Genomic DNA, 25,508 nt, shown 5'->3' with positions numbered 1-25,508 from the left:
TTATTTTCGGCTTCTTCAACCAAAAAGTATAAACACGCAGTGTACTGTATTCAATGTCAGAGGCAAACATGGAGGCTTTTTTTTTTGGCCGTTCTCTCTGAATATTTGCTGAATTTCTTTCAATGCAAGGTATTACCATAGGAATGTTATACCGTGGAGGACAGAATATTTTTGATACATTGTACTGACAATTGATGTTAGACTACTTACAAGGAAAGAGAGTGAAACTGCTCAGCTTTGAGTAAATCTGTTGTTGTATTAGAAGGTGATTTTACAGGAACTGGTTGAGCAGGTGCTGAAGCTGTTGTTTGTCCAGATCCGCCTGCAAACTCCATTGTTTCATGCTCATGAATAGTTGCAAGTTCTGTCACACTTTCTTTTAGCTTTGACTGTGGAGAGGAAAATATATACAATATTATTAATTGGTATAAAAATTCGAGAGCATTGATCACCATTTAAGAGGAATTCTGATGACTACCACTCTATATTTCATTGCAGAAAAAGTCAGAATAGAATTATGCAAGTCAACACTTGTGAATAGAAAATTCCATAAAATTTGAGTGCTGATCAGCTGATGTTACACAATCACAGATTATGATGATATATAATCATGACTTAAAATATTGGCATGAATGACAGACTTAGGTCTGTGTAATTGATGCATTATTTATCAGGATAATTATGGAAGCTTAGTTTTCCTTGAACTTTCTCTCTACCTTTCATTGGTACTCACATAGATGAATGATTGAAATTATAATTTACTCTTTCTCATTACAACTGCTAAAATAATTGCATTGTGGCTGTTTTGAGCTTGGCTCTGCAAATAATATGCAATAAACAATACTAAGATGAGCATCGAACATTATACATACATGATTAACTTAAAAATAGATCTGTGCGATTAATCGAGCATTAATCGTGCAGATTATGTGGGCGTAAACGGTAATTGCTGAGAGGCAAACGAGTAATTTTGAAAAGATATGCGGAAAAACAATACTTACTGGTGCTGTTTTGATCAGCATTCGCTTGAGGCTCCTGTATCTGTCATAGAGGGGCCTGAACAGATCTCTTTCTTCCTTGTCATTAGGTCGTCCAAAAATGTTTTCAAGATGTAGCAGGGCTTTCTGGACAGCTGTCTTTTCTTCTAAAACTTGTTCATGACTTAACTCTTCCAAACAGTGTGGTCGAGAGGCAGCGATCCTTTTTTCTTCTAATTTCTGAAAAATTAGAGGGGGAGGGATTTGAATTAGTATGCAGTTGAAACATCTGATTATTTTCTTTGAAAGAAAATTTTTTTTATCCGTCTTTTAATTAGTGCTTTTAGGCTTTTAGTTACTAATATTTTTTGACAGTAGCACGATAATGCCCCAACTATCCGACCACCAATTGTCTGGCACTTAAATTATCTGATGGAGTCAAAATTGAGTCTATGAACATGAAAAAAAAGTTTGCCAAAACGGCAAAAACTATTTTTTGGGCATGTTGAATAAAAACATGGTTTTGTGGGGTTAGTTTTTCAAATTAAATAACCATGCTTTACAAATATGATGGGAAATTGGGCAAGCCTGTGTTTCTGGTCTTAACTAGAGCCTGAAATGGCATTTTTTAAAACTTTTTATGGTAGTTTTGACTATCTGACTTTCTTTTTTACATCTGAAACGGTCCTAATCACAAATTGTTGGATAATTAAGGCATTAACACAGTGATAATTTAGTTTTCCTTCCTTTTCAGCTCTCTGGTTTTCCTGGTCCCCATTTAAGTTGCGATGTTTTGGAAAGAGAATATTTTTGAATACTGATACCCCCTACTTTTAGAATTTGTTAGTTAGAGTTGAGCCTGCAAAACGCAGGCTTTAATTCAAGAGAGGAAAACAAATTAAAGTAAACCAAACTAAGATATTACCATTTCCATTTCTTTCACCGCTTTCTCTTTTATTGCGTAAGTAGATACGAGGCCATTTGACTGATGCACAACTTGAGTGGGAACGCCAGTATAGCCATCTTCTTTGTAAACTGCAAAAAAAGAATAAAACAATAATGAGGATTTATATGATACTCTTACAGAAAAAAAGGCCTCTAGATATAGATATGGAGTTTCAAATACAGACAAGTTAAATTGCCCAAAATTCAGCTATTACAGATGAGAGCTATTATGATTCATTCTTCCTCAACCAGAAAATACACTGGAAGTAGTTAGGAACTTCAAAGTCATTTCAATTTTTGGTTCTAGGGGTTTTTAAGATACATGAAGATTTAAGAACAGCATCAGCGACTCAAACTCAAACTCAACCCATGAACCATTCTTAAATTTGGAATGATTAAAAAAGTCACCTTTGTTACGTTAAATTGATGATGCTTATTTTTACTCATATGCTGGGCTTCCTGAGTACTGAATCAATTGGTTGGATTACAGTATAAGCGCAATTTGGAAAACAAAATGTTGGATTACTCCTATAGTCAATTCACTTACTTTTCAGATCTTTTCTCAATTTGTTGAGTTGATTAATCATGTGTTTAGTATCCGGGTTGGCCATTTTATCAGCGACAGAAGGTGGGTAGCCGAATTCCCGCTCAAAACCCTCCTTGTAACGTTGCAACTTTTTCTTGAGGCTGTAAAAGCAAAAATTGATATCAGAAATGATGAGTGAAAATTTAATGGTTTTCATTGAAAAAAAGATAGTTTCCAGAGATTGTGTTCATGTGTAGTTTAATGGATTTGGCAATTCTGCAATCAAGGAGTTATGTTTTTCCTCTTCAACAACAACTGAGCAAACAAGTGTGACATCTTTGTGTCATTCGGAGGAAAATTGGATGGAAGCTATTTCTGATTCCAGAACTACAGCTGAGAAATGGAAACATTGTACAGACGTAAGAACCCTCTGAAACTACAAAATCTTTGATAGGACACTATCTTACATGAATTCAGATGATTTGATGGAAAATGCAGATAGAATCTTAAAAATACCTGTGAATTTGTTTGTTGAGCTGCGTTATATGAGTCTCTCGGTCAGTAAGAAGGTTTGTTTGTCCAGGCGAAGGAGTAAAAGTGCGTTTGCTCACAATCAAATCATTGCGAGGGGATGCAAGCTTGGATTCACCCTGAATTAGAGAGATTTCAAATACATTAGTCACGATGAGAGAGAGAAAAAATTCTGACAAGGAGGGCTGAGATTTTCACAAAATACTATATTTTAGTTGTGATATCAGTAGAGATAGAAGGTGATTGGTCCCACCTATCACTTTGAGCCACTTAGAAAATCCACTGTGGAATTTTCATAGAAAATTACCTTGGACAAAAAACCAGTGTATGTAGCATCGGCTGACTTATGTTACCGTTTGATTTAATGTTCTTTACAATCTTCTGAGAACGATGAGCTTTTAAATCTTACATTTAGATGCCAATATCAAAAACAGCATGTTGAAAAGTAAATTGTTGGGCAATCTAAAACGCATTTTATTAAAGAGATTTGGAACTGTTCCTGTGTTTGATCTTGTATGTGTTTAAACTTTTATATTTTGCAGCAGCTTTTCCCTCGATTAAGTGGTTATTTTAACGTGTTTTTTGGCTGATCAAGTTGTTTTTCATATAAATTTAGGTTAGTTTCATAATATGTGCACTTGAAAAAATTTCATCCGACAGAATGAGGAGGGAATTCGATGAATATTATTTTCACTACTTCATTACTACAATAACTTCCTATCACAATCTAGGAGCAGTGACTGTTCTCCGATGTAAAGTTACTGAAGTTACGGAGAAACTTACCCCCATAATGTTATTATTGCTGGTGTGCCACTCTGCTGTGGCCGACAGAGGCTCTGAGAAGTTGATGCATTGTTGCAAAGAGGGCATTCCATCATCCGGATTGGGAGTTGCTTCCACCGCATCGCCAGGTGATTGATCAGATTGCTTTTCAAAGGAAAAAGGATTAAATTAATATTCCAGGATATCACGATAAAAAATCAACCATGTTAAGACAGATGATAGGAGGGTCAAAGCAAAACTAAAAACCAGTGAAACATCGAATGCAACGTTACAGATGTAAGAACTGCTCAGGCAGAAAATACAACCAGCTAGAATAATGTTGCTACATTGAACAAAGCAGCCTCAAGGAATTTTTTTCTAAAATTATTCAAGAGCCTGCCAGCAGTAGAAAAAAGTATAATAAAGGCAAAAACCTCTAGAATTTTTTGAGTAAAAATCGTTGAAATAGATATATGAAATAGGAAACCTTTCTCAGGTCGGTAAAAGTTACTTATTGGTTCATTTTAGTGAGTTTTTACACGCATGTTTTATTTATTGAAAATGCATTATAATTTAAAATCTTATCTCGATAGGAATAATTCGAAAATTAAACATTCTAGGGGTCATATGGTGATCAAGGTAACTGTATCAGGAGAGACAATAGTATTTTCAGTGGTCAACAAATTCCAATGAAAGAAATTACTTTCCAGATTTTCTCTTGGAACTTCAGCTTAATAAACCAGAAATGATTACAATTTTAGGCACAAAAGAAATAGGATCATTTTTTAAAATAACAATGATGCTTGCTTGTGTTCAATAGTTTCATTCTGTTTCCCTTGTGAATTTTCGTGATACTTTCGGGCACACTTTTTTTGGAGAAACTTTGTAAAGAATGGACGAGGTATGTTCAAACTTGAGAAAAAAGAATAGATATCATAAACGAGCCAAAAAAAAGAAAAAATTACACAAACATATCAAGTGGAATAATAAGTGCTTGTGTAAAAAATAATAAAAAAAATATAATTGAATGAAAAATGCAATTAATCATTTGAAAAGCAGCTTAGTCTACAGATACAGAGGGCATTGTTAAACAGACAAGCAAGTTGATATTAGTTCCCATGAGTTTTTATCTGCATGTTGACATTGTACGTCGTTATTAAAAAGAGAAAGGTTTTTACAATTTAGAAAGAGCATAAGGCCGTGCAAGGGAGGGGGGAGAGGGAGGGAGGAGGGGAGAAACTTTTTACGGGAATTCTTTGATCACTAAATTTTCCGTAAGAAATTTGCTACTCTATTACATTCCATGCAAGATGGTTTTTTTGGTGTGAAAGGAAAATCTGCACTGGATAGAACAGATGAACTGATAGTAAAGAAAATAGGTTAACAAATTTTTAAGAACACGTCAAAGAGGAAAGTAGAAAAACAGGACGGAAAAATCTACTCGAAAATAAATAAAAGTGGTTTCAATAGATTTTGAAGAAAAGCTGCAGACAGATAGTGCTTGCTCCTTGTTTCAAAACGTGGTTCATGCATTTACTTTGAAGATGCTTCAGTTAGTATTCTGTGTCTAGAATAGCAAAGCTTAATTACCAAAACTTGAAACTCAGAGCAGGAACTAGACTGCGAGACAGATGTACTGGCCGACTCATCATCCGACAAAGGGGCTGTCCGGCAAAGCTGCTCATCACTGCCCGGAACCGATTTGCTTTCCTTTAACACGACATACGACATGCCATGTCAAGCAAATAGACAGGATAGCTACACGAGTATACCATATGACTTTTACCACACTACAAAAAAGTCCAATTTGTGGGATGCTTCCTTTGCTCAGCAAAACACACTACCGCAACACTAATGTTGACTAAGATAAAAAACGATCGCAGTCAGTTTAGTGGTATGTAGCTTTGATACTTTAAAAAAAGTAGGAAAAAACACAAAAAAGGGAAAGTGATTTTTGGGACAGTTTGAAACTTGGTTTTGAACAAATTGCAGTAAAAAATTGAAAAAATGGCCATATTAAAGCCCTTCAGTTGGTCCTCATTTATGTCTATAATGGGAAAAGAAAAACGATAGATGTTGTTCCTGACTATAGAACAGAGGTCAGGTAAAATACTCGACAGTTTAAATTATAAAAATTGGTGACACGAAACAGGGGGACATGCACTTGGGTGTAAATGATGATTTTAATTTAAACTGCAAATTATTTAGGTAAAAAGTTTGTTATCAGTAACAGATAAGGGTCTTGGGGTCCAGTCTCTAGCTTTGCTCCTTACAATCGGGATGCCATCAAACTTCAAGGTCATTTTGGTTTATATATATTTATATATATTTGATATGTACTTTGAACCAAAAACTTAGTTCTGCATTCTTTTTAAGGAGAAGAAATGAAATAAAAAAAATGTTGGAAGTTAGAGCGGAAAAAGCAACATAAAGACGTTACATCTTGGGTCATCCGTCTAAAGCACAAAAACAATAGCATTGAGCTTGCCTTCGTAGTCAGCAGAGACACGAGTTAGAGAAACAAAAACTTCAGAAGTTTACACAAGATTCATGTTTAAAAAAATAAATTGAGGTAATTTTTGAGATTATTGGCATACTTTTGAATCTCTAAAATTTAGTTACAACAGCTGATTTGTCAGTACACAATGCAAAAGAAAAAAAGAACACAAATAACTATGAGAGCAAAAATAAACAAAAGGCTGAGCAGCTTTGTGAATGATTTTCACTGCGTAATTGCGCTGAGAAATTATCAAATTGAGTTTGAGGATAAGGCAAATAAACTTTGATATGAAAGCAACACAGGAGATGATTTAAAGAAAAATTAAATAAAATAGTGAAAAACAGAAGCGATTAGTTTTGTTTGTAGCCAACTTATCTACCCCCTTTGGATTGGGTATAAGACCGAATCTCAAGATATTAGTGTAGGTATCAATGGCTAATATAAAAAAATGCGTGTCTTGAACTAAGATGTTAAGAGTCCTTGCTCATGTTTTATTTTTTCAAAGGAAACCCAATCGACTGTTTTTAATAAAATTTTCTGTGAATATTCTTCACTCACTATAGAAAATTAGACAAAAGTGCAAGAAAATATTCATATTCATTTTCTGTGAATAAAACATAATCAGAGTATTGAAAATAATGCAATTTTGATACGCATGTTTCACATTTAACCATTGATACGTAGTAGCACTTGGTTAAATATTCAGACGTATGACATTTATTTTAATGAGTGAGAGCATAAAAAATAAAAGTACATACCTCCGATGATACTGATTTGGAGTCATCAGAGTCGTATGAAAATCTTGATTTAACTTTCCTCGGCCTTCGGGTTCTTTTTGCTGGTGCCAACCTCTCACAAGCTCTTCTTAGTTCATTCTCGTTGCCATCTAGATTTATCATGGGGCGAGGCGCAGCAACAGCTGCAGGGACACACTCTGGCGGGTTATTCTCAACATTTTCAACGGATTCTGTGTCCTTTTTCTTCAAATGGGGTGGATCTAACTCCATTTGATGCCCTTCATCTGAGTTCTGCTCATGAAGAACCCCTGCTATTGCTTTCTGCAAACATATTGAAAAATACAAAATTGGTGAGGATGTATTGAAAAGAAAATATGTACAAGAAAAAAAAAACACCTAAAAGGACGTTAGGAATGACGGAAAGTAAATTAAGACAAGAACCAATATGATTAAAATATATAACTCGGAAGAACAAATGATCATTTTTTGTCGATATGATATAAATAATGATAGGAGAAAAATTATCGAAAATGAGAACTAATGATCCCTCAAGGGTAAAAACGAAATGATTTTCAGAGGAATGGTTTCTTGAGTTAAATTTTTCCTGAGAAATAATGGAGGCTCTCTGGATACGAAAGTTTTGTAAAAGGCCAAAATGCTGACTGTTGGTCAGGGACAAACATTTTTGCTGCTCAGTTATATTCCCGGTTTCCCTTATGGCCAAAGGTCCGATTTTATGGTGGCATGCCTAGATCTATGGTAAAATATGGTATTTGATCTAATTTTTTAAAGTATTCAGAAGGGGGGGGGGGGGGGCGAAGGTCACCATTCTTGAAATTGCCTGATCATAGGGTAACCATTATTCAGGAAATGAATTTCCCCGATTTCTCTGACTAATTTAGATGAAATTTCTTGATGATTGAAGATATACCAGATGATTAAAAAGACATAATTTGAAATGGTCTTCAGGCAAAATTGTGTTCAGACAAAAAAAAGTCAAACCCATTCTAGAACGCAAATGAAGGCGACTTAACAATGTTTTCTGACATATTCTTCTTTTTCCTTGACATTTCCAAGTATTCCCCGTTTTCTCTGACTGAGGCAATCCTGCCTGAGGACTTGTGTTTAATTTAGGGATGTGTGATGGTTTTATACCTCGACAATAGTTGGGGCTGACTCAGCAATGAGTTCCATCAATTGAGAAGCTTTGATGTTGGCATAAGAACGGCCAATTGTATTTCTAAAATCTTCACTGCTGCTGACTCTACGAATTCCCTCCATTTTACGACTTCTGCCTTCTCCATCAGCCATTCTTTCTTCTGAGTTCGATCTGAAAACAGACATTAATTAGGAATGAAAGAGTGTTGAACATATTATGCAGCATTAAACGAATTAAGATGAGATTTTGACAAGTGTTACTTGCGTGGAAATGCTATGTTTGGGACTTACCTGTTGCGATATTCTTGGACTCGACATAACCATCGCAAGACGAGAACTTAAATTTCCCAAATTCATGATTGCCAAGGTTAGATAAAAACAAAACATAAAATTAAAAGATTCTTGAGATGGTAGTAAGAGTAAAATCGATGGATTAAAAGTCAAATTTGAAACTGCTGTGATTCGAGCTAAGTTCTAAAAATAGAGAATTTTTAAATTATAAAACCAAGGTTATAAAATAATATTGGATTTATCAGATTTACTTCTTTTACAGGAGATTAACGAGCTTTGGAGATCTGTCAATGAAGGTTAAAATTGCATTTCATAGGAAATTTCAATTCCATTTCAATCATTGAAGAGGAACAGGTGGTCATTCAATTTTGACTTACACATTCATTGTAGAATACCGTGGACATAATCTTTAATTTTTGTGATTAAAACTGGAAGGGACCCTTTTTAGACGGATTTATGACAAGAAGATCATCACTGATTTTTGTATTTTTTCTTCTGTAGTTGTTTCATCTTAGAACTCATTTTCTCTCTTTCTTAGACTTAGTAAGCTTTAAATTCTAGAACTATCACATCTTATCTTTCTTTGTGCTCCTTCGGTTATGCTGGCTAAAATTTAAAAAATTTGAAGCTTAAATAATAAGAAGTTTTAAGAAAAACCAATCTAAAGGAACTACCATTGCGATCAATTCTGGGTGCAAGCATTCCTAACCCTGGCAATCGTGAAGGCGTATTGAGTGATATCATTTTAACATAAACCTTTAAAATACTGCAACAACTTTAGGATAGAAATTAAATGGAATTGACCATCAAGAATTGAGTCATTAAAAAAGAAAAAAAGATATGCAAAAGCACAAGAACAATTGTAAACCAGCTTTTAATGATAAAAGTATGGTTTAACTGTCACTGAAGAATACCAGAAGAACAGCTGATGATAAATCTCAAATTTTTGGCCATCTCAAATCTGCCTCCATAGAGATCTTTGGGACAACATAATACATTTTTAGATTGAACCAAGTCTGTATCTGAACATTTAGATACATTTTCATGTACATGAGTGGATTTTTGTCCTCCCTACAAAAGCTTGTTTTTTTTTGCTGAAATAAGATGTCTCTATACTCTCTGAGTACATACAATTGGTTGACTGATATTTGGAATATTGTATTAGTAGTACAATTTACAATTGAAGGGTCTCATGAATGAAGAGGTTAAGTGCCTTCTTCGTCATTTCTATGAGAAAATATCCCCAGTTAAAAATCAATTGAATGATCATTGCAGTCATTAAGTCTGAACTCAAATATTAAGGAAAATATTTCAGCAATAAAGTTCTTTTTTTACATGGAGCATACCTATACAGTGAGATGAGTTTCACACAAAATTACTGACATTAATATTTTTTTAAAGGGACACTGACTTCCCTTTTAGGAACTCGAAATAATCTAAATTCAAAATTTGGATTTGAAGATAGTCAAATCTTGATCAAATTTCTTATTGTTGACAAAATATAGACAATCTTAATTTCACAAAACTATGTTGAAGGAACGGGTTTCAGGAAAAGTGGTTTAAGTGAAAAATAAAATCTGAGGAGAATAACTTAAAAAATTAGTTACGTAAATGTTCTTAGGATTTTAATACAGTACTAAATATTAGATACATACCTTACAAACTTCCTATCCACAGCTTGGCACAATGGCACATCTTTCCGTTTTCGCTGATTGGTTAGTCGAGTGATTTCAGTCAAGACAGATACGGGCTTTATTTCAGAGGTGGACCCGCACATTATAAATCTACAACAAAATGAACAAATATGTTAGGTGAAAATCTAAACAGAGAAATATGTCGTCGAGAGATACGGTGAAGGCTTTGTTCAAAGGAAGTTGACAGAATCGCCGCCGAGAGAGGATGCGAGTCATATAGTTTTTAGTGATCAGCTTGAGGAAACCCTTGAGTTATGGGTTATGGTAGGAGTTGCATAGCAGAAACATTGATTAATTTTTAAAATATTTAAAACGTTTACAATGCCTGAATTGCAATATAATGTACCAAAATTATGGAGCAGTAGGAAGCTTCTAAATGAAGGAAGTAACCTCTCACTAACCATGTATTTCACTCGAAATATTCTTTAAAAATAAAATTTGGCCACAGATTTTTTAAAAATCATAGGTACTTGGAAACAAAATCAAATTACTACAAACAACCCAAACATTTTCAAAGAGGAGGATGAAGGAATGATGTTAGAGGATAAAACAAGAAAAATATTGCATAAGGTGATTTAAAGACAGTTACTTTAGAGTCACTTTACCTCGGCATTGGTCGAACAAGCATAGTGGTGGTGTGATTTAGAGCCATTTTCAAAATTAAAGATTTAGCACAATAATCGTACAACACAATGCAACGATTGCAATTTAAAATATTTTTGCATTACAGTATTTCATAACAAAGAACAATCCATTACTAAAATCCCGATAAAGCACAACGATGATTGTCACAGAGAATTAGATGGAGTCATCTTCTGAGAACAACACAAATGACTTTTAGCAAACAATGGTGCAAAAAATAGTGACTTGAGAAACTGAACTGTCACGATTCAAATGCCAACAATGAATACAAACACAACACTGGAGGTGAAATTTGAGAAGTTAAGCTTTTATACGAACGGTTACAGAAACAACAACACTATTACTCTACCCCTTCCACTGACTCAAAACCAATAAAATACAATGTCAAAACTGTTGACTTTGCTGGCTAATGAAACGCTTCATCATGACTTATGATGAGTACCTGCACTTGAGTCCATCTACATTTCCCATGACGTCCGTGTGACAATCAAGTGCTCCTCTCAATGAATTCTAGAGAAAGTTGAGGGTGAATGTACGTCATTACGGATCCTAACAAAGATAAAAATTCGGACTGCTATAAACAACTTCTTCGGTTGTATTTTAAACGTAATTGTTTCTGGGATTCAGCGCACGAATACTCTTTGTAGAATACTAGAACTAAGAAGTGGGAATGTTTAATTTCATTGGAATGTAATTAATGAACAGAAAATTCTTATCATATTTTCCGGTTGGTGCGCCCCTATAAGCCAGCAGAGTTACCTACTGATGATGAAAATTGGAAGTGCTGGGCAAGTAAAATAAAATAAAAAAAACTTATAAATTACAAGGGTTGAAACTCAAACAAGAGAGAAATCTGCAAAATATTCATATTATTAGGGCCTTTCTAAGAGTTTTTTATAGTTAATTCACAAAAGCTTAATTTACTGATTTTAGTCAAAGTTTCCCAAAAGTTCAGGTTCATTTCAGTTTTTATGCTGCATATTTTCAACTGTCAATTTGACTTTTTCCTGAGAATTTTCATGCCAACTTTTTGCGCACAATTTTTTTTTTCAAAAATTTTAAGTAAAATATTCGACAAGGATTTCCCAACAAATGTATTTCGACAGCTTTTTTAAGTTATTATCAGTCCAATTTTAACAGTTACTACTGGTAATGGTTAGGATATAAAAAATTCGATTGAGAATTTTAGGTGTGAGCTAACGGTAATTATGAATTACGAATGAGATAAAAGATCAAACAAGAAAACTTTTGAGTCATTGAGGATACTGAACTAATTTTTCAGAAAATTAAATCTTATACTTGCTTTAAACATAGATTTAGACTCACCCAAAGCAAGAAAAATGAAAAGCAGAGGGATGGGAAACGATAAACTGCATACCTCATTTAGTTAAAAAGAAAAATAATTTAGCAGCAATATACTTAACTAACCAAAATAAGGACCCCACTCATGACGATGTTTTGGGAAGAAATACTCCTATACAAAAAAAAGATTATGAAAATGCATACGATTACATAATCTAACAGATGTGAGCAATGATAAAAAGCCCCCATTGCAGAGATGAAAAAATCTCTTTCGATGTTGAAAATCAAGGTGTAAAAAGTTATCTGATATGGAATCACACCACCACACAAAACCAAGGAAAACATTCACATGAAACGTGAACCGGCAGAGAGGGTTTTCTAAAGGCTATAAAATAATAATTGTCACCAAGTTATGAAATGAATTTTGAACTAAAAATAGAGAGAGAGCATTACTCAACTTAAATTAATTTCTTTCATTGTAATTATACGTTACAAGAACCTGGAGGTACATCATATACTTGCAACTTTTGGACAGCTAATTTTTAAAAGTACAATCAGCAAATTACAACAAAATCGATCAAATCTTTTATTTGAATAATTTTATTTTTACTGAAAATAGGAACAATTTTTATGGAAGTTCGTTCAAAATATACAGATTTGATTATTTAGCATTACACTTTAAAAAAAAAAAAAAAAAAATACCTGCCAACCACCTAACTAGTTTCCAACATTTTTCATTCCCTGAACACATTAAACTGACAAAAGAGGAAGAGAAGAAGTCCTCACCTGTTGCAATCGCTGAAAATATGATTGCAGTCAACGATTAATTTTGCCATGATTGCATCAGTTTCAGGCGTTGAGATTCCATAGAATTCAGCACACAGCAAGAGAGGACTAAACACGCGAGCTAGGTTCATGACGTCATTATTCATTGCACAGCTAAACTGTTTCTCGACGTAACAATGAAGCAGTCGGAGGATTGCTTGGAATGTTTTCTGGTTCACACACGGCAACGTAGAAAATGCTTTGCGCACACCTTCTCTCAATTCCTTCACCTCATCATCTTGATATTCTGGACACACAATAATTACAGAGGATTTAAAAAAGGAGAAATAAGAATTAATTATGCAAAACAAGTTTGAATGAAAAGAAAGATGTCAACATTAAATCATAGCCATGGGTGCTTTTTTCTGTAAAACAGAAATTCCCATCGAAAACTTATTCAGAACAAATTTTTCTCTTTAGCAAAATTCCTGGTTTTATCCTTCTAAATATAGTGGCTACACTGCGGGGTGATGGATCCAATTAGACTTGAAACATTTCTGCGGATGTACTGGAGAGTTTGCGTTGATCAATATGGAAAAAATGAAGTTTCTCAGTTTTGAGTTGAAATTGGAAATTTATTATCCACTGTATTGTTCACAAAATTTCGACAGTGAAACATGTAATGTAGTTGCATTATTTTGTACGCTATCTAAGTTTTCCTTAAGAGTAAATGGGCCTGAAGTGCTTTAAATGACATTATTTTTGACTAGCTCTGAGATCCTTCCAGTGAGTACGATGTATGTACTTATTCAGGAGTAATAGTGTGGGCTATCCTGTTTGTAAGAAAGGAAAGGAACTTACTGTAGTACTGCCGAACTAGATCAGCAGTTGTTTCTGGAGGTACAAGAGGCTCTGGAAGGTCACGGAGCCATACTTTCAAAAGACAGGCAACAGAAGTGATGTCTCCACAAGCTTCTAAACACACATCTCCAGTGCGATCAATCCAAATTTTTAACTGTTCCACCAATTTTGGATTTCCACCAGACAATCGGAACAGGCCCTCGATGTCAAGACCTAAAGTAAGCAAAGAAAAAAAAAAACAGGTAAGTAGGTACATTAGTCGTCAATGTAAAACAGATAACCATTTCTTCCATGTTAGAATCTATTCCCTCTTTATGATCAAGATTCTCCCATTCGTGAGGGATAGTTGGATGCTGGCTACTGAAGTTGCCTTACTCAAGTTTTATTATTAATTTTTTTTTTCTTTTTCTTGCCACATACTTAAGTTAGATTAGGGCCACTTCCTAATATTTGAGAAAAATTTAATACCTACGTTTCACAGGAAAGAAGAGGTAATACGAAAATTGCTTCAACGCACACCCAAAATAATCAAGGATAGCATTATGAATGTAAACATCGAGAGCTGACTACAAAATCAAAGAAAATGAGTGGCTTTACAGTGAGCCAGCCATTAATTCTGATTTCTTCAAAATTAGTTGATGCAACCAAATGACTCGATGGCACGCATTCGGAGCCTTTTACTCTGTTTAATTTTTACTTTCGTTTCATTATTTCCCCAAGAGGAAAGATTGTTCAAGCAATACGTTGCAGCAATTGATTCCGCAAAAACATTAAACGAGGACAAGTCCGAAAATAGTTATGTTTCCTGGTCTGTAGAGAGCAGTATCGTTCATAAAAAACCAGGAAAGTAAGAAAATTACTTTCGACCCATAAAATACAATCGACAATTTTTTAGCAACACAACTTCTTAAGATTTTTCAATCAATAACGACTTTATCGTAATTTCAGGACTCCTTCCGTATTAATCTATGTGCTGATTTTTGGGCGTTAAATTATTCTAGATTGAACGAAAATTCTTCCTAAATTATGAGTTTTCTTTTGAGAATCAACATGATCGAAATTCGTTTATTCCCTTAAGTGTAACTAAGTCTGAAACCGTGTCTTTAAAATTGGAACTGAAGGGTACCACGGACAAAGGGATGATAGATATTTTCGAACCATTAGAGCTATTACAAACTGGATATTTTTTATCTTACAATGAGTTGAGAGTTTATTCGTGTCATAAGCTGCCACATGTTTTCCAACATATATTTTTTTATTTTTTTTAATATATTTTTTTAAAATTTTCTTATAAAAATATATGCTTTTTTACGTTTTCATTCATGATACCCCTCAATTGTAACCATGATTGTGGAAATCAGCGTTCACTGAAACCATACCTAATCTTGAATTCCGCACTGCGACAAATCAGACGCGCAAAAGCATCCGACTGCGAGAACCATTTCTTTTTCTTTTTTTTCCGAAAAGTAGAACCTGCGTCAATTCCGCTTTACCGCCGCTTCATATGTCATTTTCACTTCTTTCACTTCTTCTTTTTTTTTGAGGACGGGTAATTCAAGTGCTTCCTAGATCGTCGGCACTAACCGCTTCGTTCCAGAATACTGCCGTGCTAAGGAAAAACGCCGTGAGAACATTCGACAGTCGCCAAATTTCCTCCAATTAAATGTTATTTCGATGAAACTTAAGAATATTTTTCCTTGAAATTTTCAGCGACTTCAGGAGAAATTGCGAACAAAATTGTCTAAAAAATTGGAAGGAAGACATTCATAAATTACCAGGAAATTCGCGTTTTATCAAAGGAAATTTAGCAACGCCGGAAGGTTCATACGGCGTTTTTCCTTTCCACGGCACCTTTCTGCGTTTCGGTTTGATCTGCGGGTCCGCTAAGTGAATACTAAAACCGAACAAGTCAATCATTCCTAGAACCCCAGAATACAAGCGATCTTCCGGAGCGCGGAGCTTATCGGAGAATGAACTCGTGCGGTTTTGAAAGCAACCGGTTCAAGTAAGCTCCCACTCGAGTTGGAGAGCTTTTTTTCAATCCTCGGATAAGCCATCGGCCGAGCAGTGTCGTTCGCGCGCAGCCGAGATTTCTCCGATGCCGCCCACTCGAAATACGAGAGGAAGAACAACAAAAAATTTCGCGCCATCTTCCCAACACCTCTCGAGTGCTTCGATTGGGAGACCTCTTCAGAGGGTGCTTGTATTAATAGATCCATTCCCCCTCCCCTTCCTGGCTTGCTTACTTTGTCACCTACGACCGGAGCTGTCGTTTGAAATTTTCGAAAAAGATACACGAAAAGAGCTGCGATGGATCCGTGGATAGTCCATAGAAAATTTTCCAAACTATTCGCATGTGATTCAAAAAAATGTGTAAGCAGAGAATCGGTAAAATTATCCATATTGAACTCTACAGAATACACTGAAGATCCGTATTTTACAGAAACAGAGAATTTGCAGGTATCCGAAATTTGATGGATTTCATGGTGAAGTGGAAACTGAACAGTGAACTGAACACGAGGATGCCCTTGGTTCATAAATTGAACACTCATTGGTTGAGATACGACAAAATGATCTGATCTGCTAAAATGCATATTTTTAAATCGGAAATGCCGCCGGACGATGTCACCAGGCAGAGCATTTCCTCACGTTTAATTATATTTATATACTATTCCAGACATTAGAAATACCGAAAAATACTACCAAAAATACTTCGAGATCAGCTCTTTAAGCACTCTCGGGTGAGGCAACAAAAAAATGTGCGTGCGAATTCTCCAGCTATGAAAGATTATCCGCGAAACTTGCCATTTCCTGGGCGGAAGAACATGACGTATCAGACTACATTTCAATGTTGCAACATTTTATTTCTCGAATTGTATTTTCAATAGGAAACCGTTGGACGTTTCAAACTAGAAATTGTACTGATTTTTGCTTTCACTCTACAAAATCCGACAGCGACGCATCGACTCATAATCAGAGCGTGCAAGATCGTTACGCATCTCCTTAGATTCAAGTCAGTCCCACAAATCCACCGGGATTGACTGAATAGCCTTTCTTACAAAAACCTAAATGCTATAGGAATCCGTTCACTCGTATGCCCTTCTTCAAATAGACCGTTTACTTAAAACACAAAAGGGACTAATCCCTTGTTTTTCTCTCTCTCTCTTCCTTCCTCATGAACCCGGAAAATGATGCGAACAGGAATGAAGACACGGTATGAAGAGTCTATTAAGATATGAAGAGACGATATACGTACCATACTGCTGGAGAAACGTGCAAAGTTTGTCGACGATGAGAGGAACCCCGTCGGGTGTTACAGGGAGTTCTCTCAGGGGTACTTTGAAAGTCTTCACGGTGCCAGAGCGCCGGTGCAACGAATTCGCCAACATTTTTCGCACTCGCGATATCCTTCCTTCTTGCTGTTGAAACAAACCAAAAAAAAACACGAGAAAATTAATAAAAAAAACAAGCAAGATGAAAAAGTATGACTTAGAGCTGGAAGATGATACACTGTCAAGAATATCGGGGTGAAATTCGGAGTACGTTTCACTCCGGAGCCTATATCGTTCCTGCGGGTTGATTATTGAAACTTATAGACAAAGCTATAGACAAAGACGACAAAAGGGATTTGGAGGGATCCTCTTGGTGGAAGCAGGTGGTGGCAACGGCCATAGGAGGTAGGTAATAGACTAACTAACGGCAACCCACTGAAGATCCGACAGTTAGTCCATCATTTTCTTCCTTAGTCTATAAGAACCAACCGTGTCAACCAATAGGATCGCTCCATACTTCCTATGTCTTCTTTGTCTATCGCTTTGTCCATCAGTTTTAATAATCGGCCCGCTGGAATCTACTCTTCTGCAGCGTGAGCTATGCTTCCGCAGTGCGATTACAACCCTTTTTGCAAAGTTAAATCCGCTGCAGGGTGTCTACTAAAACAGGATGGCCAAAAATCAATACTTTTACTGTACTTTCCCAAGAAATTCAGTACCTCCTTAACAAAAAAAAATCAGTACTTTTTCAGTAGGTACCTCCATTTGACGAAATTCGAAAAATTTCAAAAATGTGAATTTCTCGTTCATAAGTGACAAGAAATGAAATAAATTCCGGAGTTCCTCGCGAGTTTCCGCACTTTTTCATTACTTCCAGACCGGCCTTATAAAATCAGTACTAGTATCGGTATTATTAGGATGTTCGCTGCGAACACCCTATTAATCGATACCTTCCCATAGGTTTAAATGGTCGATCAATCGATGTATCGCAAAGCACGCCTCGCCACTGTCTAAAAGTCAACAAATTTACATGACGCGCGCTTAAATTAGCAGCGCCATTACAATAGATAATCGTTGACGTGTTTTAGAACGTGAAGGCCCACTTTAGTTAGGGTTACTCAGTAGACAGAGAATTAAAGGTGCAAAAATAGTATCAAATAACCACATATTATGCTACTATTTTGACTCTATAAGAGTGGGATTTTCGCAATGCCCTTAAAAGGAATTTTAAATAGACCCTGATGAGTGCGTGAGAAATCATTAGTTCGAGTGCATACTCATCCTCTCGAGAGGTAAGACGCATTACAGTGGCGATTATGTGGATTATCGATTATCGATATTTCCCCATTTAAAACTAGGGTACAGAATTGATTACTACGATGTTCGTTGCGAAAAACTTGTTTATCGATCCTTTTTCATGAGTTTAAATGGCAGACCAATCGATATATCGCAAAGCACGCCACGCCATGACGCATTACTGTTCCTCGGGCAATAGCGCGACTGTCGCGATCGAGTCTATTCTCTATTGAGACATTCTTTGCAGAAACAACGTGTGAACTGCGCAATATTCCACGGATGAAGGTACACAAACATGGGCTCATTTTTTGAACGCCATGGATGAGCTTAGCGCTGAAAATTGTGGTTTAACAAACTTTTATGAGTTTGATACAAGATGGTCGTCAAAATTGAGGAAAGACGACGGACTTTCTATAAGGAAAAATTGTAATGTCGTTTGTTGTGCTACAGTCTTACTGGTGAAACTAGAAAATTACGAGAATGCACGTGTTCTTGGGCTTAGGACATTAAAGAGTTCCATGTAGCATTAAATTTTTCCGAAAGCCTAACAGTCATCGTTTTTGTTCAGAATTCCGTGCAGTTTATTGGAATTGTTCCTTGAACATTTCGCACTTGAATATCAACAATATTTTTTAAAAAAAAAAAAAAATTGAAACAAAGAACTACTTGCTGAAATAGGTTAAAGGAATCTCTAGGCGATGACGCAATGTGCCGCAAGTGAAACGGTGAGTGCTGAGTGCTCAGAAAGTCAAAACGCCTTCAATTTGGTGCGTATGCAACACGGACATCCTTGGAGCTCGAATAGTTGCATCCCAGCCTTAAATTAAAATTCGTTTCGTGTTCGTCACATGCGATACTAACTGGGGGCGTTTTGCTGGTCTATCTTACGCCTTAAGTCATTTCCAGTGTTGCCAATTGGGCAGATGAAGTCTATTACTATAGTTATTATTGCGACATTGTCAATTTTCCAAAGAATTTTTAGATTGATCGCTGTGCCTAAAGGGTTTCAATGATACAACCATGGTTCTTTGTAAGCTTTATGCGTGCCCAATACGCAACCCTTCTCCCGTTCACTGAACTCATCAAAAACTTACATAACTTAAATCGTCGTTGAAATTAAGGATAGGTAGGGTAGGATGGGAGGTTGCGTGGTTTAAAATTAAAATCATCGTTTTGTAATCGAATTTTTTTATTCCGTTAAAGACAATACTGTGGGGCAAGACTAATCTGATCTCAAAAAGCATGCACTGGAAAAAAAACACATTGGTACTAGAGTCCAGACTCTTGAAAACATTGACAAGAAAACAGACACTTGATTCAAGCAGATTTAAGCTTAAATCAAAAGGAAATCCGCTCAAATTAAGAGGCTTGGTTCTTGATTTAAGCTTAAATCTGATTGAATCAAGAGTATTTTTTCTTGTGCATGTTTTTAAGAGTCTGGACTCTAGATCCAATGTGTTTTTTTCCCAGTGTGTTTTCTAACTTTTGAAGTTCCATAGATGGAGCGAAAAACCAATCGCTGGCCCATATTTATTGCATAACATTTCATCTAAAGTTATACACGCTTATCCGAGTTTTTTATCCTGTACCAAGTATCGTTTTTTCACTCGAAGCACTGACAATTAATGCGCACTGGACAAGTCTTTGCTAAACTGCGGGTTCTCGCTCAAAGGGAAAGAAACTTAAAGTACTTAAGTGCTTGGTCAACGCTTCGTACGTACGATCATCGATGATATAATTCAAGATTCAAGGAAGTGGTTCGTCTGTCAAGTGGGCAAATAACGCTTACGATAAAAAGAAAAATTCAAGTGATGAGCTCCTAACAACTACTTGAAAACTGCAAAAGCATTCAAATCACAGGTGAGGTTTCATCTCATTTTGAAGGGGAAATAAGGATGTTGCCGTCCCATAAATTTCAGAGAGAGGCAGCGACGAATATCGACCACTTCTACACTAGCATCTTGGAGATAGTTGGAGGTGTTCATGTTCTATTGAAAAGTCATCCTTAGTGCGAAAGCCCCCCCCCCCCCTCCCCACTACACCAAGGAAATCGTTAGGAGAGCTGAAATTATTTGAAAAAACTAAGTAACTCGTGAACAGAACGGTAGTCTAAAGAAGAAAAAAAAATACAAAAATTGGAATCGAGTTAGGATAAAGCGAGCTCTTATCATGAACAATGTAACACGTAAAAACCACCGATACGCAATAAATCACTGCGCCCAGAAAAAAAGTAATTACGACCCTTTTTTCCACATCAAAGGGCAAGTTCTTGGGGGAAAAAGAAACAAAGAAAGGAAAAAAAAATTATCTTGTAAGTAATAACGCTCAGCGACATGATAGAGGTACGATTGAATGATTCATTTTCTACTTTTGCTTGCTTCTGCTTCCGTTGATTATATTCTCTGTGCCCTTGTCTAAAACCATCCGCCTACAAATTCCTATCTTTGCCGCAAAAATAGATTTCATATCAAAGCTTCCGAACGGGTAATGAGTGTGTTAGTAGTAACTAAAAGCAGACTTCAAAGCCGATGTCCAGTCAAACTTTTAATTCGAGAATTTTTCGGGATCGGCGTGAGAAATAAAGAAAAATGATCCGTTAAGTAACGGGTTTTGCTTTTGAAAGTCAATTTTCTTCTGCCTTTAAATCAAATCAACAATGAGTGATGAGCGTTTTCAAAAAAATATGAAATCCTTCAAATTTGTCGTACTTTTTCTCTGATTAACAACAAGAAACATTCTTCACACATTTCGAGAGATGACAATGACTGGATAGCTTAATCAAAGAAACAAATTGCGACCGTCTAGGGGAGTTCGAACATGGGTGTCAAAAAACTAAATATTTATAGACAAAGATATCGAGTACGATTACAAATCTTGGCAGAAGAACGCTCAAAAATAATTTGAACAAAAATTATTATAGTAAGAAATCTGCATTTCAAAAACGTTTTTGCGAAAAGACAACCAACCTTAAGTTTTACTACACGATCGAAGTGCAAAGTTATGGAATTAAAATGTAACCTTGCGTCAGGGCCGGATTTACCTACTTGCCGCCCATGGGCCGCCTGTATTTTGCCGCCCCCTTCTCATTCGTTTTGAGACGTCAATAAAAACCATCAAGTGAACGTGCCTGAGGAAGAGGGGGAGGGGTGCATAAGACGCGTTTACTCGTGTTGGACACATTTTTTGCGAAAGCACTGTCGACACTACTAGCAAAAGTTCATGGAACTTGGCGCGAAATTCAGGTTCCGTAAACCTATCTCTGTGTGGATAAGGCCTTCCATTCATAAGAAATGAACGAAAAAATTGTGAAAGAACAAACATAAATGTGGTTAAATAATTTTGACTTCCATCGCCGTGCCGCGCTGGCCGTGCTGTGTTTGGCGCAATGCGTGAAGTATTCATGCAATCTTGTAGGCGCTATGCGTTTCGCGCCGACCGCTGCTGACCGCACTGTGTTTGACGCAATGCGTGAAGTATTCATGCAGTCTTGTAGGCGCTAATATGTGTTACATGCCGACCACCGCGCCGAGAGGGCGTCTCCTTTTCATCTCAAATCCTCGTCATCATTGCTTTCTGCACCGCGCGCCGTTCCAGGCCGAATTGCGTGTTTGGTTTCTCTTTTAACTTAAATAATTAAAGATGCTGTCTCTTGTAACACCGAAAGACGGCAAAATTAGAAATTACAAAACGATCAGAAAATGAGAGATATTGTCACCTTTTCTCGTTCGTAATTTTTTTCCTAAATCCGATTTTTTTTTACACCAGCATTTAAAAAAATTGTAAAATTTGCCGCCATAGGCCGCGGCCCATGTGGCCACTCCCTAAATCCGGCCCTGCCTTGCGTGCCTTGTTATCACAAAAATTGACAAAACTGATCGGAACTTAGTTGCAGAGTTTGAGAGAGTAATTTCCGTCGAAAAACTAAAATGGGTTTGGAATGAAGCTGTTTTTGTCCAAAATCAGTGATTAAGAAAAATGAGTTTATCCAGACATTTTGTTTATTTTCGGTGCGTAGATTCATCTTGAAAAACGTATTTCAGACATGTACTGCCGTGCTATGGAAATACGCCGTATAAACCCTCAGGCGTTGCCAAATTTCGATAGATAAGGCACGAATTACCGGGCAAACTCATGAATATTTTCTTCCAATTTTTCAGATAATATTGATCGCAATTTCACCTAAAGTTCCTGAAAATTTCAAGGAAAAATATTCATAGTTTTCTTCAAAAATAAACATTTTTTGAAGGAAATTTGGCAACTCTCGAATGTTCATACGGCGTTCTTCCTTAGCACAGCAGTGTGCGTTTAACGAGCTCATCGTGATTTTTGGGCGATTTTATCTTTAAAATGTCTGTTTGTTTATTTACCTATACCTGTCGTAATCGTAAGCAAGAGACCCATTTCAAACTATCTAACAAATCACTTAGTTGACGAAAATTACTCTTATTGGCGTGCGCTCTTGAGAGTGACTTATCTTTGGATTTTGTGGGTTTCAGGATGAAGAAGAGAGGGGAGGGGCACTTACCGGGGGCTCCCGTTCGGAGGCGGGGGCAGCGGGGGTTTCGGAGGCTGCCGAGGGGGAGCGCGGGGCTTGAACGCCGACCGAGTTGCTGCAGAAAGTCGGGCGCCTCATCACTTCACAACATTTGACGCTTGCCAAACCACACTGCAACATGACAAAACACCAGGTTTCAAGATTACACTCTGTCTTCTTGGACACGGACAATGTAAAGTACCTATATTGAGAGAGTATGGCCACTGGGCCCCATGGAGAGGCTTAGGACCCAAAAATGGAGGTGCTTTGTTTTGGTTTTTGTGGATCGGAGGGGGGTCATTGCCAACTTTTGACCGTTATCACCAACCGCACTTGCTGCCAACCTTACTACATCTAAGATAATTTTTCTCAAAAATTGCACACGATTAGGCTTAAAAATATGTAAAGAAGTCACAATAGTGCATTTTGGTAAATTTCTCGTTACGAGAAGCAAAGAAAACTAAATGTTGAGTCATTTTGCATTACATTAATTTATGGCGTCCGCCATTTTTGGGTCCTAAGGGCTCCATTCAGCCTAAGGTGGCTGAGCCAATCAGAGGTGGTAACACCAGTGGCCATACTCTCTCAATGTAGGTACTCTAGGACAATGGAAAGGAAAATAGTTCGGTTCTGTGAACCGAGGGTCCAGTTACATTAACCGGATAGTGTTACCGATGTGGAGCACCGCACCACGATTTTTACGACCGAACTTTTCAGCCTTAGGAAAGATAAAGGAAAAATGGATTGCATTTTATAGAAAGGAATCAAGAATACTCCTATGTCGCTGAGATTAAGCAACTTTTTTTTTTACCATGCAAATGGATTGCATTTTGCAAAAAGGAACCAGGAGCGTTCCAATGTTGCTGAGATTTTGCATTTTTTGTTATCTTGCAAATATTAACTGATGATCTAAACAAGTTTAACCTGCACTTTGAATACCGTTAGGGGTCCACACAAGTTAAAGTTCCTTAAAAACACAAATACAATTTTTGGTAAAACCACACTCACTTGAGTCGCGGCTGATGATGGGAGCTAAGGTCCCGAAACGCGTCCCGTTATTTTAAAAACAATTTTTTACGCAAGTGAGTGTGGTTTTACCAAAAATTGTCTTTGTGTTTTTAAGGAAGTTTAACCTGAAATTTAAATCCTAGGCCCAACCTAGTACCTAGGAATTTTTAGAAGGGGGTGCGTCTAATAGTGGATGACGGTTGGATCCGGTGAGGGAGGGAAGGGGGAGTCGAAAAATTGAAAAAAAATGGATGACGTAATTTATGGACATAAAAGCCAGACGATTCCCTTGCCGAAGATCGATGCATCTCCGTCTGGAACTTGGAAAACCAAGCCGCAAACGACAATCTCCCGACGGAAAAGCGCCCGGGTAGCAAGGAGAGTGCAATCGCGTGACCAAAGTTTATCCGCTCATCTGGAAAGCGACCATTAAGAAAAAACTCCGTCTCTCTTGTAAGGGTAGTTTCCCGACCCCCGACCCCTCCCCATCCCCGGCCGAAGCTCGCAGATCCGTGTTTGTTTATTTATTCCGATGGCATGCAAACAGTTGGTCACGCTCACGATTTCCGTCGCGCGACGGGTCCCTCACAACCTCCCATCGTCTCTCCTCCGACACGAGGGCGTATCTCTCCATCCACATGAGCCCTGGAGAGAATGAACTTAAACGGGAAACAGGGCTCACGCAGAAATTAAGATACACCCTTAGGGACGACGACATGCTCCGACATGGAAGGTGACACTCGGCCGTTGCGACTGTGAGTGTTATCTGCATTTAAGCGTGAGCTCTCGACAGTGTACGAGGGCATGGTTTTCGCGGCTCAAGCCGCCGTTTCGATACTTCTTTTTCCGTTCCACTTGTGTCACACGAAGAAATCTTTACTGCGTTGTCGTCCTCTCTACGATCGATAGGTGGAGTGAACGGTTGTAAGGGCGCGAGAAAAGCAGGGTGGGGGGATGGGTGACGAATGCAACGGCTGACGTTTCTATTTATTTGCTCAACCCTCGATACATACTTTGACTCGATTGATGTCGCGCGCGATGCGCCCATTAGTCCGATGAAGTTTTTTGTACACTGAGAAAAAACTATGGCTTATAAACCTATTAGAGGTAAATATGGAACACCACTAATAGTAGTACCTCTACATATAATAATAGCACATATACCTTAGTTATGGTACGGGGTACCTTAATTAGGTACAGAGACCTTAGTATGGTTCACAGACCGAGAATCATTAGTTTATTTACGACTATTATAGGTGTTCCATATTTACCTCTAATAGGTTTATAAACCATAGTTTTTTCTCAGTGTACGATTTGTAACGAGAGGACAGTTCCATGGTCAAAGTCGGCAAACGCGTGGTTCGTTTGGCAACGTTGCAGATCTGTCGTCGGATTTAATTACAGGGTTCACGAAACCTTTGATGGCTAAAGTTTAGGACTTTCCGAGGAGTTTGGATAAGTAAAATTTAAGGATGGTGTCACATTCGACATTTTGAAGAACTCAAAGTAAAAAATATGATAATCGTTAAAAATTGTAAACAAAATAGCCGGTGATTAAGAAGTTCAAGGACTTTCAAGTGCACTTGGAAGATATCTTAAAATTAATCCAACGACTTCAGAATCCGAAAATTATTTATTAATTATTTCCGAGGAGTTTGGATGGGTAAAATTTAAGGACTACGTTACATTCGACATTTTGAAAAACTC

At 37.0% G+C, this 25,508-nt stretch overlaps 1 protein-coding gene across 4 annotated transcripts in view; it reads right to left on the bottom strand.

Moving 5' to 3' along the window:
* The window catches only part of LOC109032095 (protein FAM13A), a 105,524-nt gene that overhangs the window by 3,631 nt on the left and 76,385 nt on the right, over window positions 1–25,508 (bottom strand). For 2 of the 4 annotated variants that reach the window (XM_019044050.2, XM_019044051.2), the window contains exons 3-16: window positions 22,785–22,925; window positions 16,948–17,110; window positions 13,692–13,904; window positions 12,852–13,137; window positions 10,083–10,211; window positions 8,134–8,308; window positions 7,000–7,299; window positions 5,332–5,451; window positions 3,763–3,906; window positions 2,965–3,098; window positions 2,470–2,609; window positions 1,903–2,012; window positions 1,002–1,217; window positions 211–389 (exon numbers count right to left, since the gene is read on the bottom strand). In XM_019044050.2, coding sequence (XP_018899595.2) covers window positions 211–389; window positions 1,002–1,217; window positions 1,903–2,012; window positions 2,470–2,609; window positions 2,965–3,098; window positions 3,763–3,906; window positions 5,332–5,451; window positions 7,000–7,299; window positions 8,134–8,308; window positions 10,083–10,211; window positions 12,852–13,137; window positions 13,692–13,904; window positions 16,948–17,110; window positions 22,785–22,892 — 2,417 coding nt within the window. In that variant the 5' untranslated portion in view covers window positions 22,893–22,925. The remainder of the gene's footprint in view (window positions 1–210; window positions 390–1,001; window positions 1,218–1,902; window positions 2,013–2,469; window positions 2,610–2,964; window positions 3,099–3,762; window positions 3,907–5,331; window positions 5,452–6,999; window positions 7,300–8,133; window positions 8,309–10,082; window positions 10,212–12,851; window positions 13,138–13,691; window positions 13,905–16,947; window positions 17,111–22,784; window positions 22,926–25,508) is intronic. The other 2 variants (XM_072302697.1, XM_019044053.2) reach the window with 2 other exon arrangements.

The sequence above is a fragment of the Bemisia tabaci genome, chromosome 7, assembly GCF_918797505.1.
Source record: "Bemisia tabaci chromosome 7, PGI_BMITA_v3".
Lineage (NCBI taxonomy): Eukaryota > Metazoa > Arthropoda > Insecta > Hemiptera > Aleyrodidae > Bemisia > Bemisia tabaci.
This window is presented reverse-complemented; position numbering and strand designations above follow the sequence as displayed.